The following is a 17,955-nucleotide window of genomic DNA, read 5'->3' on the forward strand; positions in this document are numbered from 1 at the left end:
CCATCTGCTGGTTTACTCCCCAAGTGGTCGCAATGGCCAGAGCTGCACTGATCCGAAGCCGGGAGCCCGGAGCTTCTTCCAGGTCTCCAATGTGGGTGCAGGGACCCAAAGACTTGGGCTATCTTCTACTGCTTTCCCAGGCCATAGCAGAGAGCTAGATCAGAAGTGGATCAGGTAGGACTTGAAGTGGTGCCCACATGGGATGCCAACAATGCAGGCAGTAGCTTTACCTGCTACACCACAGTGCCATTCCCAGAATATTTTCTTACATTAAAGAAATGAGTAACAAATATATAAACAAATAAACTCAGAGCCATCATAAAAAAGAATACATTCCTCCTCAAATTGCTTTTATTATGTAGTTGAAATGTTATTAATTATAAACATCTAGTGTATTTCCACACAAGTGATCAAGAATGTACAGGTAAAGACATACATTGGGTAATCATTACTGGTACATAAACATACTGGGATTTGGGCATGGAAACACCAGTTATGTGGCTCTAGCAGTGTCAAAGCAACCTTCAACTAACATTCACATGTATTTCCTAATTTACATTATGCTCAAAACATTGTATTTCCTTTGAGAAGCAAAAGTCATAACAGAAGAACTGTGGGCAACAAAGCATTAGACTTAGCTGTAGCCTAAAGGTTTCATTTTGGCACACTGAAAGTATATTTTCCTGTTGGATTTCTGAATTAGTGAACAAAAATAACAGTTACTACTCTTTAATGATAGCCTCACTCATACCATATTTTATCTGATATTTGTTATAAAATATACGCATTTTTTTTTGACAGGCAGATTGGACAGTGAAAGAGAGAGAGACAGAGAGAAAGGTCTTGCTTTTCCATTGGCTCACCCTGCAATGGCTGCTGCGGGCAGCGCGCTGCGGCCAGTGCACCGCGCTGATCCGAAACCAAGAGCCAGGTGCTTTTCCTGGTCTCCCAGAGGGTGCAGGGCCCAAGCACTTGAGCCATCCTCCACTGCCTTCCTGGGCCACAGCAGAGAGCTGGACTGGAAGAGGCACAACCGGGACAGAATCTGGCACTCCGACCAGGACTAGAACCCGGTGTGCCGGCTTCGCAGGTGGAGGATTAGCCTTTTGAGCTTTGGCGCAGGACTGCTTGGTTTTGTTTTATGTATTTACTTAATTTTGAGCTTGTCCATGATTACTCAGTGAAGGTACTGCCCATATTTTTTTAGCAAATAAAGAAATGACATATAAACCTAATACATTCTTCATATATTTGTACCATGGGACACAATCATTCATGATGTGACATAATCAGTACTTTTCTAAGTAACACTACATTTTTTGTCCTTCTTTGAATATTTTCCTTCCCTTATTTAGGAACATAATTTTTCATTAGTATGACCTCACAGGATATATTTGGGGTATATCTGATATCAAGATTTTAGCCTCAACATCTACTTTCTTTTAGCAAGTAAGCTCTTTTTCAGCATGTGACATAGAACATAAAATGTATTAGAAAGTGAATGTGGTTATGGCAAAATCCAAATTCCATTTTACATGGGCATCTAATGAGGCTGACAAAATATTTTTTAACTTTTATTTAATGAATATAAATTTCCAAAGTACAGAATATTGATTACAATGGCTTCCCCCGCATAACGTCCCTCCCACCCGCAACCTTCCCCTTATCCATTCCCTCTCCCCTTCCATTCACATCAAGATTCATTTTCGTTTCTCTTTATATACAGAAGATCAGTTTAGCATACATTAAGTAAAGATTTCAACAGTTTGCTCCCACACAGAAACATAAAGTGAAAAATACTGTTTGAGTATTAGTTCTAGCATTGAATCTCAATGTACAGCACACTAAGGCCAAAGATCCTACATGAGGAGTAAGTGCACAGTGACTCCTGTTGTTGACTTAACAAAGGGACACTCTTGTTTATGGCCTCAGTAATCACCCTAGGCTCTTGTCCTGAGCTGCCAAGGCTATGGAAGCCCCCTGAGTTCACTGACTCTGATCATTTTTAGACAAGGCCATGGTCAAAGTGGAAGTTCTCTCCTCCCTTCAGAGAAAGGTACCTCCTTCTTTGATGACCCATTCTTTCCACTGGGATCTCACTCACGGAGATCTTTCATTTAGGTTTCTTTTCCCCCAGAGTGTCTTGGCTTTCCATGCCTGAAATACTCTCATGGGCATTTCAGCCGGATCCGCATGCCTTAAGGGCTGATTATGAGGCCAGAGTGCTGTTAGGACATTTGCCATTCTATGGGTCTGCTGTGTATCTCACTTCCCATGTTGGATCATTCTCTCCCTTTTTGATTCTATCAGCTAGTATTTGCAGACACTATTCTTGTTTATGTGATCCCTTTGGGTCTTAGTCCTATCATTATGATCAATTGTGAACAGAAATTGATCACTGGGACTAGTGAGATTGCATTGGTACATGCTACCTCGATGGGATTGAATTCGAATCCCCTGGTATGTTTCTAACTCTACTGTTTGAGGTAAGTCAGCTTGAGCATGTCCCGAATTGCACATCTCTTCCCTCTCGACAAAATATTTCTTGAAAACGAAGTGAGTGTGATATTTTATTACATGAAATATATTTATTTACTATGAGCCCTTTGTTATTTTAACATTATGAACAAATTTCCACAAAATAAGTAATTGTTACTCAAATTATCTTTGGGATTTGTTTCATTTTTTCCCTAAAACTCACAATCTGTAAGCAAGAAATGTGTAAAGGGTGAATCGTCTGATCCACGATGATTTTATTCATGAAAAAATAAATACAATTTAGAAATAAATACCTTTGTAGTAAAATATAAAAGTTTTGCCCCTTGTCAAACAAATCAACATGACTGCCACGTGCCTGGCTCACCCCTGTGTCTAGTACAGGACTCTCTTAGCCGCCAGAAGGGTGTTCTTCAGTAGCATGGCCACGGTCATGGGTCCCACGCCGCCCGGCACTGGAGTGATGAAGCCGGCTTGCTTCTGAACAGCTGACAGAGGACACAGAAAGTATACTCTATTTTTAAATTTTTCTGAGAATTTCATATACTTCAGCATGACAAATGAGGGGAATTGTGCATTATGCATATAACTAACAGCCTCAAATCATTTTTAGAATGAAGTAGGCTACAACACACACACACACACACACACACACATACACACGCTATGCTTAGACAACCACGTCTGCATATGGTATCTAAGGTGGAGGGAAAGAACACAGTGGAACCCAGTTTATAGGCTCATTTAGCTCACTTAGTTTTACCTGGTGGAGAGCTACCACTCATGATTGACACAATTACTTGTAATTCCAGTTAACTACTTCTAAAATACATGATATTGATCACAACCGGGCTGGGATGTAAAAAGTTTAGCCCATATCATTAAGTTGAATTATTTTTGTTATGACAGAATTACCAAGTATGTTGTATATAATGCATTCCATTGTGAGTCTGATAGAAACCATTAAATATATTTGAATTACTGAGCACATACATAAACATAGTCCTCTTCAAAAGTATGAAGATGTCTTGATAAGTGAATATACTCAAAGCAAATAGCAGAGAACTTTGAGCAAGTGTTATTTAAGAAGGTTTTATTTAAGAAGGTTCACACCCACACAGTCAAGGGACATGCTCCACGCATTCATTCACTTGATGGCTTTTAGTGCTTCCCTGTGTGAACAAGAACAATGAGGTTTTTCCAGATGAGCTCTTTTAGAACAAAGTAAGCATGGATAACATTTTTTAAGTGTACAATATTATTAACCATGTTATTAAGATGATTGCCTTTTAAAAGTTTGTTCATATGTACTTCTTTTAAAAATATTTATTTATTTATTTATTTATTTCAGAGAAACAGGGACAGAGATTTTTGTTCACTCCCCAAATGCACTCATAAGGCAGGGCTGAGTCAGGCTGAAGCCAGAAGCCAGAAACTCATGCTGGGTCTCCCACATGGATGGCAGGGACCCAATCACTTGGGCCATGATCTAGCTGTTGCCTTCCAGGGTGAGAATTAGTAGGCAGATGAAATCAGAAGTGGAGCCAGGACTCAAACCCTGGCCCAGCAATATGAGATGCAGATGTCCTAAGCAACATCTTAACCACAATGTCAAACACCTGCCCAGGCTTTCTACTTCTTAAATATTATTTTTTTACAGTTTGCATTGCCCCCTTTAAAGATGGTTTATGAAATGTATCTTGTTTGAGGTGGTATAGTCAATTGGAATAATTTTTTTTAATTATAAGAAAAATAAAGGAATAGTCTTCGTTTACTTTAAGAAAATTCTAAGTAGTCTTGAATACATCACACACTCAAAAAAAAGTAAGTCCAGCTTATTTGTGAAATGAATCTTCTAATGCTAAGTCACCAAGAAAAGACAAAAATATTATGGTTCAGAAGAGATTATTTTCATTCTGTAGAGTACCTCTCGATCCCTGAAGCAGACCGTGTCCATTGCAGTACTTCCATTCAGTGTTCTCTATGCTGCAGGAACACTAGGCTGGCTGACACCATCCCATAAGCAGCTGGCTTTCCTTCTTTGCTCTAGCTGTTCCTTCTACCTGGGATACTCCCACCCTATCCAAAGAAGGAATTCCTAATTATCCCATAAAAGTGAACAAAATGTCACTTGCCTATATTTTTCTTAAAAACTCACCAATATAGGGGCCAGCACTGTGGTGCAGTAGGTTAATCCTCCGTTTGCAGTGCCAGCATTCCAATATGGACACCAGTTCTAGTCCTGGCTGCTCTTTTTCTGATTCAGCTCTCCGCTGTGGCCTGGGAAAGTAGTAGAGGATGGCCCAAGAACTTGGACCCCTGCCCTGGTGTGGAAGAACTAGAGGAAGTTCCTGGCTCCTGGCTTTGGAGAAGCCCAGCTCCAGCTGTTGTGGCCATTTGGGGGGTCAAGTTGCTTTGTTCCTGGGTGTCAGATAAGATAAACCACTGGTCCATTCAGGTATCGTGATCCTCTCTTCCAAATTATGTTTTTACAACAACATGCTTATCATCCCATTCTTTTGCTGAAAAAGTGAGGTTTGTGTGGGAGAAGATGGAGTTGAGTGAGCTGTTGTATGAAATAACACCTGCTGGAAACGTGTAGCTCAGTATCTGCATTTTTGCACACTTTATGGTTGACACCAACATATATTCACCCTTTTCCACTGCTTTTCACAGAATCAGACTGCGTGATGGCTAATGGGCCTTCCTGTCATCTGGGCTAGAGCGTCTCTAGACATGAGTAAGCATTTAGTGGCATCAGTGAAGCCCTGTAAATGACTCACTGGGCAAGAGATAACAATATTACTGTGAACACACCTCATTATTCAAAAAACTTGTTTCAATTTATTTATCTTTGAAATAAAGTAGGTAGATGTGAAGGTGAAGCTTTCGTACGGTCATAGGAGGAAGACAATGATGAATTTGATTAAGAAAAATATTAAGTCTATTCCTTTTGAAATGATTTTCAGGAGAATCCATGCCTGAGAAAGAAATTCATACTTATCTGCTATTAATTCTTTGACTACTTACATGAAGATCAGGAAATGGAAGAATGTGATTTCTCAAGAAAGGTGGGAAATTAATGCCAGTGGGTACAGATATCAGTGCCTACGAAAAGTTCTCTCTTCTATTGATTTCGCATAATTATTTCAGGGTTATCCTAAGCATAGTGTTTATTAAGAGCTAGAGGAGACTTATGAGACAAAATTAGTCACATGAGAAAGATTTAAAATCAATTCATGTTTGATGCTTGAAAAGCATCTTGCCCAACCATGTCTGAAAAGTTAACAAGCATTATATCACCGGAATAATTTCTCATTGGCTGGACTTTCCCTTAGGGCAGACAAGGTTTGCACCTGCTTGAAAAGATGATGCTTTTAAAGATTAATCCAGTTTTGTGTAGGGAACTGATGTTATACATGCCCCAGTGAGGAGAAATATGGAAGCATGATGGGACAGTGACTTCTTTCTCTGAGATTCAATGTGGGAGTAGGTTGAGGGAGCAATTTCCATCTGAGACTTTACTGTGTGGGGAGTACATTAAGGGAGTGTACAGGGGAAGTAACCAAAAATTATATATATTTGAGAGTCAGGTAATAACTTTTGATTGATAACAGTGCTTTCAGAAGAGACTAATGAACATATATGGCAAAATCAGGGTTAAGTTCGATTTCATAGTCATCATGATTTTAGAGTTACTGAAACTAACAACCAAGGAAAATAAAACAATCATCAAATCCTATTGTCTGGGTGAAGCTTGCTCTAGGAGATGAAACTTAGGTGGAAATGACTTGGTAATGTTTAAAATAAGTTCCTGAAAATAAAAAATATTTTGAGGAAAAGTAATACTTATCATGAGAACTTATTTGAATGACCTCTCTGAGAACTTTAAACCCTGTGAAGTAAATTTCATAGATTTCTCTGAAAGAGCTATGGCATTGCCAGCATGATTTATATACTTTTAAAATTATTTATTTATTTTTTTACTTTTATTTTTTTGACAGGCAGAGTTAGACAGTGAGAGAGATAGAGAGACAAAGAGAAAGGTCTTCCTTCCATTGGTTCACCTCTCAAATGGCCGCTATGGCCTGCGCGCTACGCTGATCCAAAGCCAGGAGCCAGGCGCTTCCTCCCAGTCTCCCATGCGGGTGCAGGGCCCAAGCACCTGGGCCATCCTCCACTGCCTTCCCGGGCCACAGCAGAGAGCTGGCCTGGAAGAGGGGCAACTGGGAAAGAATCTGGCGCCCTGACCGGGACTAGAACCCGGGATGCCGGCGCCTCAGGCGGAGGATTAGCCAAGTGAGCCACAGAGCTGGCCTGTACTTTTTAAATTTTATCTCATTTTATTTTATTTACTGTGAAACAGAGAAACAGTGTGACAGACAGACATGGAGACAGATATTTCCCATCTGCTGGTTTACTCTCTAATGCTCACAACAGCCAGAACTAGACCAGGGCCAAACCAGGAATCTGGAACTCAATATAGATCTTCCCTATAGGTGGCAGGGACTCAAACTCAAATATCTAAGCCATCTGCTGCTGCCTCCTGTGTGTGCATTAGCAGAAGCTGGTATTGGCATCTGAGCCAGGACTCAAACCCAGGCACTTCCACATAGGATGGTGGCATTCTAACCACTATAGCAAATGCCTGCCCCACTAGCATGATTTAGAATGTTAGAGAGCCTGTGCATTTTTGTGTACTATTTATTCTCGGTGAAGAGATGCTCTTCCCTTACTTCTTCATCTATGAAAATTTACTCTTCCTTCTCAGATGACATAAATACCATTTCCTCTCTAGAGGCTAGGCTGAGTTAACTGTTCATTCACTGATTTATGAGATTTGTATAGCTGCAATTTGCAATCACAGAGTATGTTGGAACCTACTGAAAAATGAAGACAAATTGCATATGCCTCCTCCACTGCAAGGCTCTGAAATGCACCACTGTGAATCATTGTCTGAAGTAAGAGATGTTTCTAAGGGTGGGGAGGAGTGTTCCACATGTAAACAGGGTGGAGGATGTTTAAAGACTGGTTGAAATTCACTGCTTCAGTGAGGCTACATTGTACAGTAGTGGCCTTAGGTTCCCAGTCAAGTCCAGAAAACCCAGTGTACAGATGCTTTTCATTCTTCTGCTTCACTGCTGCTAATGTCCCATTGGCCAAAGAGAGTCACATGATCAAGTCCAAATTCAAAGCCTTGGGATAGGAAGATTGGCAGAGTCTCATTGCAAAGGGGATAGGCAAATAGGAACAGAAGACATATGTGACCTTTTTTATTTTATAATTTATGGTAGTCTCTCAGCTCCTACTCTACTATAGCAGCCATCCAACCTGCTGCCAGATTCATCCTTTAAAACACAGATTAGATCATTTCAGCTTTCAAACATTTTATGGATCTTCAATGTCTCTAGGATAAAATATAAATCCTTTGTCATGGCAATAAAGACGTTTTAAAATCTGGCCCAACATCTATGCCTTGCATCACTTCCTAGCCCTATACTTGATTATTCACTGTTCCCACACATGCAACAAACTGGCCCAGATAGATTCACAAGAAATGTTTCTTGAGCAAGGCAAACATAGTTATTGTCTCTTGGAGTACATAGTCTAGTTAGCGAGATATAATTACCTAAATAATAATTTAGCTATGGTTATAATGTATGCTACAAATGAAATGTCTACTGCACTGTGGATACATTTGGAGGACTTAACTGATTCTGAGTATATGTGGCAAATCTATGCCAAACTTTTCCAGGTGATACAGAAAGATGAACAATACAGTGTATTCTTTTTGGAGAGGATAGAGGAAGCTACTTTTACTCTTGGGAACACAGCAAGAAAGTCAGTAAAGTAACATGTAAGAATAAAGAGGAGTAGTTGTATGTGATAGCACGAAAGAAATAGGTAATGCTTAGTCCAGGTACAGCCTCGTAGATATTTTGCTAAGACCAATAGTCAAAGTATTTTAATCTTTGAGGAAAAAATGTGTTTTGCAGCAGCATAAAATTAAATTGGGAACCTGTCTTTTTAAAAAAAAAATATTTATTTATTTGAAAGGCAGAGTTACAGAGATAGAAGGAGAGACAAAATGAGACAGAGACAGAAAGAGAGAGAGAGAGAGGGAGGGAGGGAGGGAGGGAGGGAGAGAGAGGGATCATTCATCTGCTGGTTCACCCCCAAATGGTTGTAACAACCTTGGCTGGGCCAGGCTAAAGCCAGGAGCCAGCAGCTTCATGTGGGTCTCCCAGATGGATGCAGGGGCCCAAGTACCTAGACCATCCTCTGCTGCTTTCCCAGGTGCATTAACAAGCAGTTGGACTAGAAGTGGCAGAGTCAGGCCTTGAAACCAGTTCCCATATGGGATGTGGCATTGCAGGTGGTGGCTGAACCTGCTATACCACAATGCCAGTCCCAGAAATTTACTGTCTTATGTGGTACATTTTTCTAAAGAAGTGCTTATCACCTAAGGTAGGGAAAAGAGGAGAACTACAAAAATAACATCAAGTATAATGTGTTAAGAATGAATTCAAGTTATTGTAGGAGCATCAGACAAGGAACAGAAATCATGTATGGGCGTCAGTGAACGATTCATAAAGTTACAGAAAAGCTGCAATTCCTGATGGATGCCTGGGGATGGTAGGGGCAGGGAAGGGAGAGAAAAAGCACTACAGAGAGGGAAGAATAAAAGCAAAAGATTGTTCAGACTTGACAATGAAATCGGATGTAATGGAGGTGCTTAAAGAAGTTCATTATGGAGGCAAGATGGCAGAATAGGAAGGGAGCACACTGATAGTCCGGGAGAGACAGTTTAATAAAAGTGGAGATACTGCAGATTCAAGGAAGAGTAGGGGAGGAAACAGCAGAAGAAACTCTTCCGGAATGCGTGATTCACAGTGGACCTGCATGGAGAGCGTGGGAGCCCACAGATCGGGACACCAGTGGCAGACTCAGCACACCAGCGCTGGAACGCGAGGTGAGCCAAACCTCAATAGCCCGAGACACCGGCAGGCAAGCAGAGAGAGGAGACTAGAGGGAACGACCCCCAGGGGGGAAAAGTTAACCAGGCTAACTGGAAGAGAGAGAGAGAAAAAAAAAAGGTGACTGGTATGGACACGGGTTTCTCTCTCTCCGCTCACCTCTCAAGGGCGAGCAAGACAAAGAGCAGGTGCCATCTTGGACATATGTCATAAGCAGAGCGACCTCAGGTCTGCACCGGCCCTGAGCCTAGCAGAAAAACCTGACTCTGGGCGGGGCGAATTAACAGGAGATTAGGACCTAGAAAATTTGTGGTGCTACTGAACTGAGACTGTGAAAAAAGAGACGGTGGGGGAGAGAACTCACGGAATTCACGTGAGTACTCTCCAGAGACGCTACAATTCCGTAACTTTGGCAACCCAGTGGGAGACTGAAGGAGAATCTGAGCCCACCCTGAGGGCAGAACAGATTCCCTGTGTGGTCCTTGGGAAAGAGCTTCTGATCTCTGGCTCCTGTGGGTATATCATTTGCCTGCTAACTACCTCCAACTTCGTTCAGCTGTGTGGAATTACTTCCCTTTTGAATCAAAGAAAGAAAGAGAGAGAGAGAGAGAGAGATCTACCACGCCTAACCTGGGAGTGTCACCTTTGGCACACCAAACAGAGCTCTCAGGCCACACCCATCTCAAGCCTCTAAGGCTCCATCAAAAACAGACAGTCCACTTAATCTAGAGTCATAGTATAACAAGAAAAAGCACCACAGTGAAGAAACCAAATATCTCCAATATGCCAAATAACAAACGCAAAAACCGAGGTAATAAAAACAAGGAAGTCACCATGACGCCCCCAAATGAAAAAGACACCCCAATTCAAGATTATGAAGATGATGACATAGAAGAAATGCAAGAAGCAGATCTCAAAAAATTGATAAGAACATTAAGAAGTTCTCAAAAACAAATTCTTGAACTACAGAAATCCTTAATGGACAAGATAGAAAATCTCTCTCGTGAAAATGAAATATTAAGGAGGAATCAAAATGAAACGAAACAACTAGTACAACAGGAAACTGTGATAGTGACGAGAAATCATAATGAAGTGAAGAATTCAATAGATCAAATGAAAAACACAATAGAGAGCCTTACAAACAGAATGGGTGAAGCAGAAGAGAGAATATCGGACTTAGAAGACAGAGAACAGGAAAGGATACAGTCAGACTAAAGAAAAGAAGAGGAAATTAGAAATCTAAAACATATTGTCAGGAATCTTCAGGATACTATTAAAAAAACCAACATTCGGGTTCTAGGAGTTCCTGAAGGCATGGAGAGGGAGAAAGGATTAGAAGGCCTTTTTAGTGAGATATTAGCAGAAAATTTCCCAGGTTTGGAGAAGGACAGAGACATCCTAGTACAGGAAGCTCTCAGAACCCCTGATAAACATGACCAAAAGAGATCCTCACGTTGTAATTAAACTCTCCACAGTGAAACATAAAGAAAAGATCCTAAAATGTGCAAGAGAGAAACGTCAGATTACTCTCAGAGGATCTCCAATCAGACTCACAGCTGACTTCTCATCAGAAACCCTACAAGCTAGGAGGGAATGGAGAGATATAGCCCAGGTACTAAGAGAGAAAAACTGCCAGCCCAGAATATTATATCCTGCAAAGCTATCATTTGTGATTGAAGGTGAAATAAAGACTTTTCATAGCAAAGAGAAATTGAAAGAATTTGTCGCCACTCGTCCAGCCCTGCAAAAGATGCTTAAAGATGTGTTACACACAGAAACACAGAAACACGGTCATCAATATGAAAGAAGGTAAAGGAAGGAAACCTCACAGCAAAAGATCACAGGGAATTCAAAGCATATATTAGAACTTATCTTTGGCAAATGGCAGGGCAAAGTTACCACTTATCATTAGTCACATTGAACATGAATGGCCTGAACTGTCCAGTTAAAAGACACAGATTGGCTGATTGGGTTAAGGAACAAAACCCATCTATTTGCTGCTTACAAGAAACACATCTTTCCAACAAAGATCCATACAGACTGAAAGTGAAAGGCTGGAAAAAGATATACCATGCCAACAGAAATGAAAAAAGAGCGGGTGTAGCCATCTTAATATTGGACAACATAAACTTTACCACAAAAACTGTTAAGAGAGACAAAGAGGGACACTATATAATGATTAAGGGATCAATTCAACAGGAAGATATAACAATTATCAATGTATATGCACCTAATTACAGGGCACCGGTTTATCTAAAAGATTTGTTAAGGGAATTCAAGGGAGACTTAGACCCCAATACAATAGTACTGGGGGACTTCAATACTCCACTCTCAGAAATAGACAGATCAACAGGACAGAAAATCAACAAGGATACAGTAGATTTAAATGACACTATAGCCCAAATGGATCTAACAGATATATACAGAACTTTCAATCCTACAGCTAAAGATTTTACATTCTTCTCAGCAGTACATGGAACCTTCTCTAGGATTGACCACATACTAGGCCATAAAGCAAGTCTCAGCAAATTCAAAAGAATTAGAATCATACCATGCAGCTTCTCAGACCATAAAGGAATGAAGTTGGAAATTAGCAACTCAGGAATCCCTAGAGCATATGCAAACACATGGAGATTGAACAACATGCTCCTGAATGAACAAAGGGTCATAGAAGAAATTAAAAGAGAAATCAAAAATTTTCTGGAAGTAAACGAGGATAACAGCACAACATACCAAAACTTATGGGACGCAGCAAAAGCAGTGTTAAGAGGAAAGTTTATATCAATAGGTGCCTACATCAAGAAATTGGAAAGGCACCAAATAGATGAGCTTTCAACGCATCTCAAGGATCTAGAAAAACTGCAGCAAACCAGACCCAAATCTAGTAGGAGAAGAGAAATAATTAAAATCAGAGAAGAAATCAACAGGATTGAATCAAGAAAAACATTACAAAAAATCAGCCAAATGAGGAGCTGGTTTTTTGAAAAAATAAACAAAATTGACACCCCATTGGCCCAACTAACTAAAAAAAGAAGAGAAAAGACCCAAATCAATAAAATCAGAGATGAAAAAGGAAATGTAACAACAGACACCACAGAAATAAAAAGAATCATCAGAAATTACTACAAGGACTTGTATGCCAGCAAACAGGGAAACCTATCAGAAATGGATAGATTCCTGGACACATGCAACCTACCTAAATTGAACCAGGAAGACATCGAAAACCTAAACAGACCCATAACTGAGACAGAAATTGAAACAGTAATAAAGGCCCTCCCAACAAAGAAAAGCCCAGGACCAGATGGATTCACTGATGAATTCTACCAGACATTTAAAGAAGAACTAACTCCAAATCTTCTCAAACTATTCAGAACAATCGAAGAAGAGGGAATCCTCGCAAATTCTTTCTATGAAGCCAGCATCACCTTAATTCCTAAGCCAGAGAAAGATGCAGCACTGAAAGAGAATTACAGACCAATATCCCTGATGAACATAGATGCAAAAATCCTCAATAAAATTCTCGCCAATAGAATGCAACAACACATCAGAAAGATCATCCACCCAGACCAAGTGGGATTTATCCCTGGTATGCAGGGATGGTTTAATGTGCGCAAAACAATCAATGTGATACACCACATTAACAGACTGCAGAAGAAAAACCATATGATTATCTCAATAGATGCTGAGAAAGCATTTGATAAAATACAACACACGTTCATGATGAAAACTCTAAGCAAACTGGGTTTGGAAGGAACATTCCTCAATACAATCAAAGCAATCTATGAAAAACCCACAGCCAACATCCTATTGAATGGGGAAAAGTTGGAAGCATTTCCACTGAGATCTGGGACCAGACAGGGATGTCCACTCTCACCACTGCTATTCAATATACTTCTGGAGGTTCTAGCCAGAGCTATTAGGCAAGAAAAAGAAATTAAATGGATGCAAATTGGGAAGGAAGAACTCAAACTATCCCTCTTGCAGATGATATGATTCTTTATTTAGGGGACCCAAAGAACTCTACTAAGAGACTATTGGAACTCATAGAAGATTTTGGCAAAGTAGCAGGGTATAAAATCAATGCACAAAAATCAACAGCCTTTGTATACACAGACAATGCCATGGCTGAGCAAGAACTTCTAAGATCAATCCCATTCACAATAGCTACAAAAACAATCAAATACCTTGGAATAAACTTAACCAAGGACGTTAAAGATCTCTACGATGAAAATTACAAAACCTTAAAGAAAGAAATAGAAGAGGATACCAAGAAATGGAAAAATCTTCCATGCTCATGGATTGGAAGACTCAATATCATCAAAATTTCCATTCTCCCAAAAGCAATTTATAGATTCAAAGCAATACCAATCAAGATACCGAAGACCTTCTTCTCAGATCTAGAAAAAATGATGCTGAAATTCATTTGGAGATACAGGAGACCTCGAATAGCTAAAGCAATCTTGTACAACAAAAACGAAGCTGGAGGCATCACAATACCAGATTTCAGGACATACTACAGGGTAGTTGTAATCAAAACAGCATGGTACTGGTACAGATACAGATGGATAGACCAATGGAACAGAATTGAAACACCAGTAATCAATCCAAACATCTACAGCCAACTCATATTTGATCAAGGGTCCAAAACCAATCCCTGGAGTAAGGACAGTCTATTCAATAAATGGTGCTGGGAAAATTGGATTTCCACGTGCAGAATCATGAAGCAAGACCCCTACCTTTCACCTTACACAAAAATCCACTCAACATGGATTAAAGACTTAAATCTATGACCTGACACCATCAAATTATTAGAGAGCATTGGAGAAACCCTGCAAGATATAGGTACCAGAAATGACTTCTTGGAAAACACCCCAGAAGCACAGGCAGTCAAAGTCAAAATTAACATTTGGGATTGCGTCAAATTGAGAAGTTTCTGTACTGCAAAAGAAACAGTCAGGAGAGTGAAGAGACTACCGACAGAATGGGAAAATATATTTGCAAACTATGCAACTGATAAAGGGTTGATAACCAGAATCTATAAAGAAATCAAGAAACTCCACAACAGCAAAACAAACAACCCACTTAAGAGATCGCCAAGGACCTCAATAGACATTTTTCAAAAGAGGAAATCCAAATGGCCAACAGACACATGAAAAAATGTTCAAGATCACTAGCAATCAGGGAAATGCAAATCAAAACCACAATGAGGTTCCACCTCACCCCAGTTAGAATGGCTCACATTCAGAAATTTACCAACAATAGATGCTGGAGAGGATGTAGGGAAAAAGGGACACTAACCCACTGTTGGTGGGAATGCAAACTGGTTAAGCCACTATGGAAGTCAGTCTGGAGATTCCTCAGAAACCTGAATATAACCCTACCATTCAACCAGCCATCCCACTCCTTGGAATTTACCCAAAGGAAATTAAATTGGCAAACAAAAAAGCAGTCTGCACATTAATGTTTATTGCAGCTCAATTCACAATAGCTAAGACCTGGAACCAACCCAAATGCCCATCAACAGTAGACTGGAAAAAGAAATTATGGGACATGTACTCTATAGAATACTATACAGCAGTCAAAACCAACGAAACCCAGTCATTTGCAACAAGATGCAGGAATCTGGAAAACATCATGCTGAGTGAATTAAGCCAGTCCCAAAGGGACAAATATCATATGTTCTCCCTGATTGGCGACAACTAACTGAGCACCAAAGGGGAAACTTGTTGAAGTGAAATGGACACTATGAGAAACAGTGACTTGATCAGCTCTTGTCCTGACGGTTGATGTACAATGTAATACTTTATCCATTTTAGTATTTTTTTTGTTCTAGTACCATTGGTTGAACTCTGTAATTAACACACAATTATTCTTAGGTGTTTAAATTTTAACTGAAAAGTGATCCCTGTTAGGAATTTGGAAAACATTATGTTGAGTGAAATAAGCCAATCCCAAAGGGAAAAATACCACTTGTTCTCCTTGATAGGTGACAACTAATTGAGCACCAAAAAGGAAACCTGTTAAAGTGAAATGAACACTGTGAGAAACGGTGACTTGATCAGCCCTCACCCTGACTGTTGATGAGCAGCTTAATATGTTATCCCTCTTAGTATTTTTTTTTTGTTTGTTCTACTTAATACTTTTGGTTGAATACTGTGATCAATACAAAATTCTTCTTAAGTGCTGAAACTTAACTGAAAAGTGACTGCTGTTAAATATAAGAGTGGGAATAAGAGAGGGAAAAGATGTGCAATTCGGGACATGCTCAAGCTGACTTACCTCAAACAGTAGAGTTAGAAACATACCAGGGGACTCCAATTTAATCCCATCAAGGTGGCATGTACCAATGCCAGCTCACTAGTCCCAGTGATCAATTTCTGTTCACAATTGATCATAATGATAGGACTAAGACCCAAAGGGATCACATAAACAAGAATAGTGTCTGCAAATACTAGCTGATAGAATCAAAAAGGGAGAGAATGATCCAACATGGGAAGTGAGATACACAGCAGACCCATAGAATGGCAAATGTCCTAACAGCACTCTGGCCTCATAATCAGCCCTTAAGGCATGCGGATCCGGCTGAAATGCCCATGAGAGTATTTCAGGCATGGAAAGCCAAGACACTCTGGGGGAAAAGAAACCTAAATGAAAGATCTCCGTGAGTGAGATCCCAGTGGAAAGAATGGGTCATCAAAGAAGGAGGTACCTTTCTCTGAAGGGAGGAGAGAACTTCCACTTTGACCATGGCCTTGTCTAAAAATGATCAGAGTCAGTGAACTCAGGGGGCTTCCATAGCCTTGGCAGCTCAGGACAAGAGCCTAGGGTGATTACTGAGGCCATAAACAAGAGTGTCCCTTTGTTAAGTCAACAACAGGAGTCACTGTGCACTTACTCCTCATGTAGGATCTTTGGCCTTAGTGTGCTGTACATTGAGATTCAATGCTAGAACTAGTACTCAAACAGTATTTTTCACTTTATGTTTCTGTGTGGGAGCAAACTGTTGAAATCTTTACTTGATGTATGCTAAACTGATCTTCTGTATATAAAGAGAAACGAAAATGAATCTTGATGTGAATGGAAGGGGAGAGGGAGTGGGAAAGGGGAGGGTTGCGGGTGGGAGGGACGTTATGGGGGGGAAGCCATTGTAATCAATATTCTGTACTTTGGAAATTTATATTCATTAAATAAAAGTTAAAAAAATTAAAAAAAAGAAGTTCATTATGACAAAATCATATGATGAACACAGGGAGAAGAAAGACATGAAGCTAGGAATGTGGTGGTCCCAGGCTGAACGACTCTGAGGAGAGGGTGTAGGTCATTTAGGTTGGGTAATGGTAGCTGGGGTTACTGTGTTCAAGGTGAATCAGATTTTAAGAAAGGCTTCTGCAAAAGAATTTGACTATTTACATACTAAGGGATGGCTAGTTTTGTAAGGTACAGAATAATTTTCATCTCACATTTCATAGTTTCAGATTCTTGCAAGTCAATAAATTATTACCTGAGAAATCCTCTTCCAGCCTGGAATGCATATCCATTCTTCAATGTTCCCTTTAGCCCACCATAAAGGGAGTCTTACAAAGTTCATGGAAACTGTGTATTATGAAAAAACTTTGCATGGACTTCAAGAAATTTTACCACAAAAATAAATTTGTCTTTCAATTTCAGGTTTCCAAACTGTTTGAAGACCTCTTATATGGGGGACTATTTTTTTTTTCTGCTATTATCTGCAGATTTCAAAAAGGAAGAACAGGCTTAGCTTCACATCATTTATAATATTTCTACCTACAAATAACCATTTTTCAATATCAAGATAAGATCAATAGGTGTGGAGCAAAACTTATGTCACATTTAACCTTTGAGGCAATGATAGGGATGATGGAAGGAAGTAGGGGTCCAGTATATGTGTATGCCCCCCCAACCCAAAGATGACATATGGTCACATGATATGGACAGGTCACTTGTGAAGGATGCTAGCAGTAACCTCAGGGGTGTTAAGATCACTTTTAACAACCTAAGTAAGAATAAAAGAGCAGCCTGTGTTGTGACGTAGTGGGTTAACCCATCACCTGTGACACTGGCAATCCATAGGAGTGCAGGTTTGTGTATAGGTGATGCACTTCTGATCCAGCTCCCTGCTAACAGCCTGGGGAAAGCAGTGGAAGATGATCCAACTGTTGGGCCTCTGCCACCCATGTGGGAACCCAGAGGAAGCTCCTGGTTCCCGGCTTTGGGTGAGACCATTTGGGGAATGATTGAGCAGATGGAAGATTCTCTCTCTCTCTCTTTCTAACTCTTTCAAATAAATAAGTAAATCTTAAAAAAAAATGCATGACTAAGCTTTTGGCAATCCATGCTTCCTAACAGGGTACTCTGTTTATGTGTTCTGTGCCATGGCTTCCTCTGCAAACTTATATTTCCAGGTTCCCAGGGCCTGGCCCTTTAATAATCCAAAGTCTCATCTAAAATACTTTTTAATGCC

General features: G+C 40.1%; 1 protein-coding gene across 5 annotated transcripts in view; it reads right to left on the reverse strand.

Moving 5' to 3' along the window:
• Window positions 1–329: 329 nt before the first annotated feature.
• The window catches only part of MTHFD2L (methylenetetrahydrofolate dehydrogenase (NADP+ dependent) 2 like), a 151,372-nt gene continuing 133,746 nt past the window's right edge, over window positions 330–17,955 (reverse strand). For all 5 annotated transcript variants that reach the window (XM_008267752.4, XM_051819695.2, XM_051819689.2 and 2 more), the window contains one exon: window positions 330–2,984. In XM_008267752.4, coding sequence (XP_008265974.1) covers window positions 2,872–2,984 — 113 coding nt within the window. In that variant the 3' untranslated portion in view covers window positions 330–2,871. The remainder of the gene's footprint in view (window positions 2,985–17,955) is intronic.

The sequence above is a fragment of the Oryctolagus cuniculus genome, chromosome 8 (genome assembly GCF_964237555.1).
Source record: "Oryctolagus cuniculus chromosome 8, mOryCun1.1, whole genome shotgun sequence".
NCBI lineage: Eukaryota > Metazoa > Chordata > Mammalia > Lagomorpha > Leporidae > Oryctolagus > Oryctolagus cuniculus.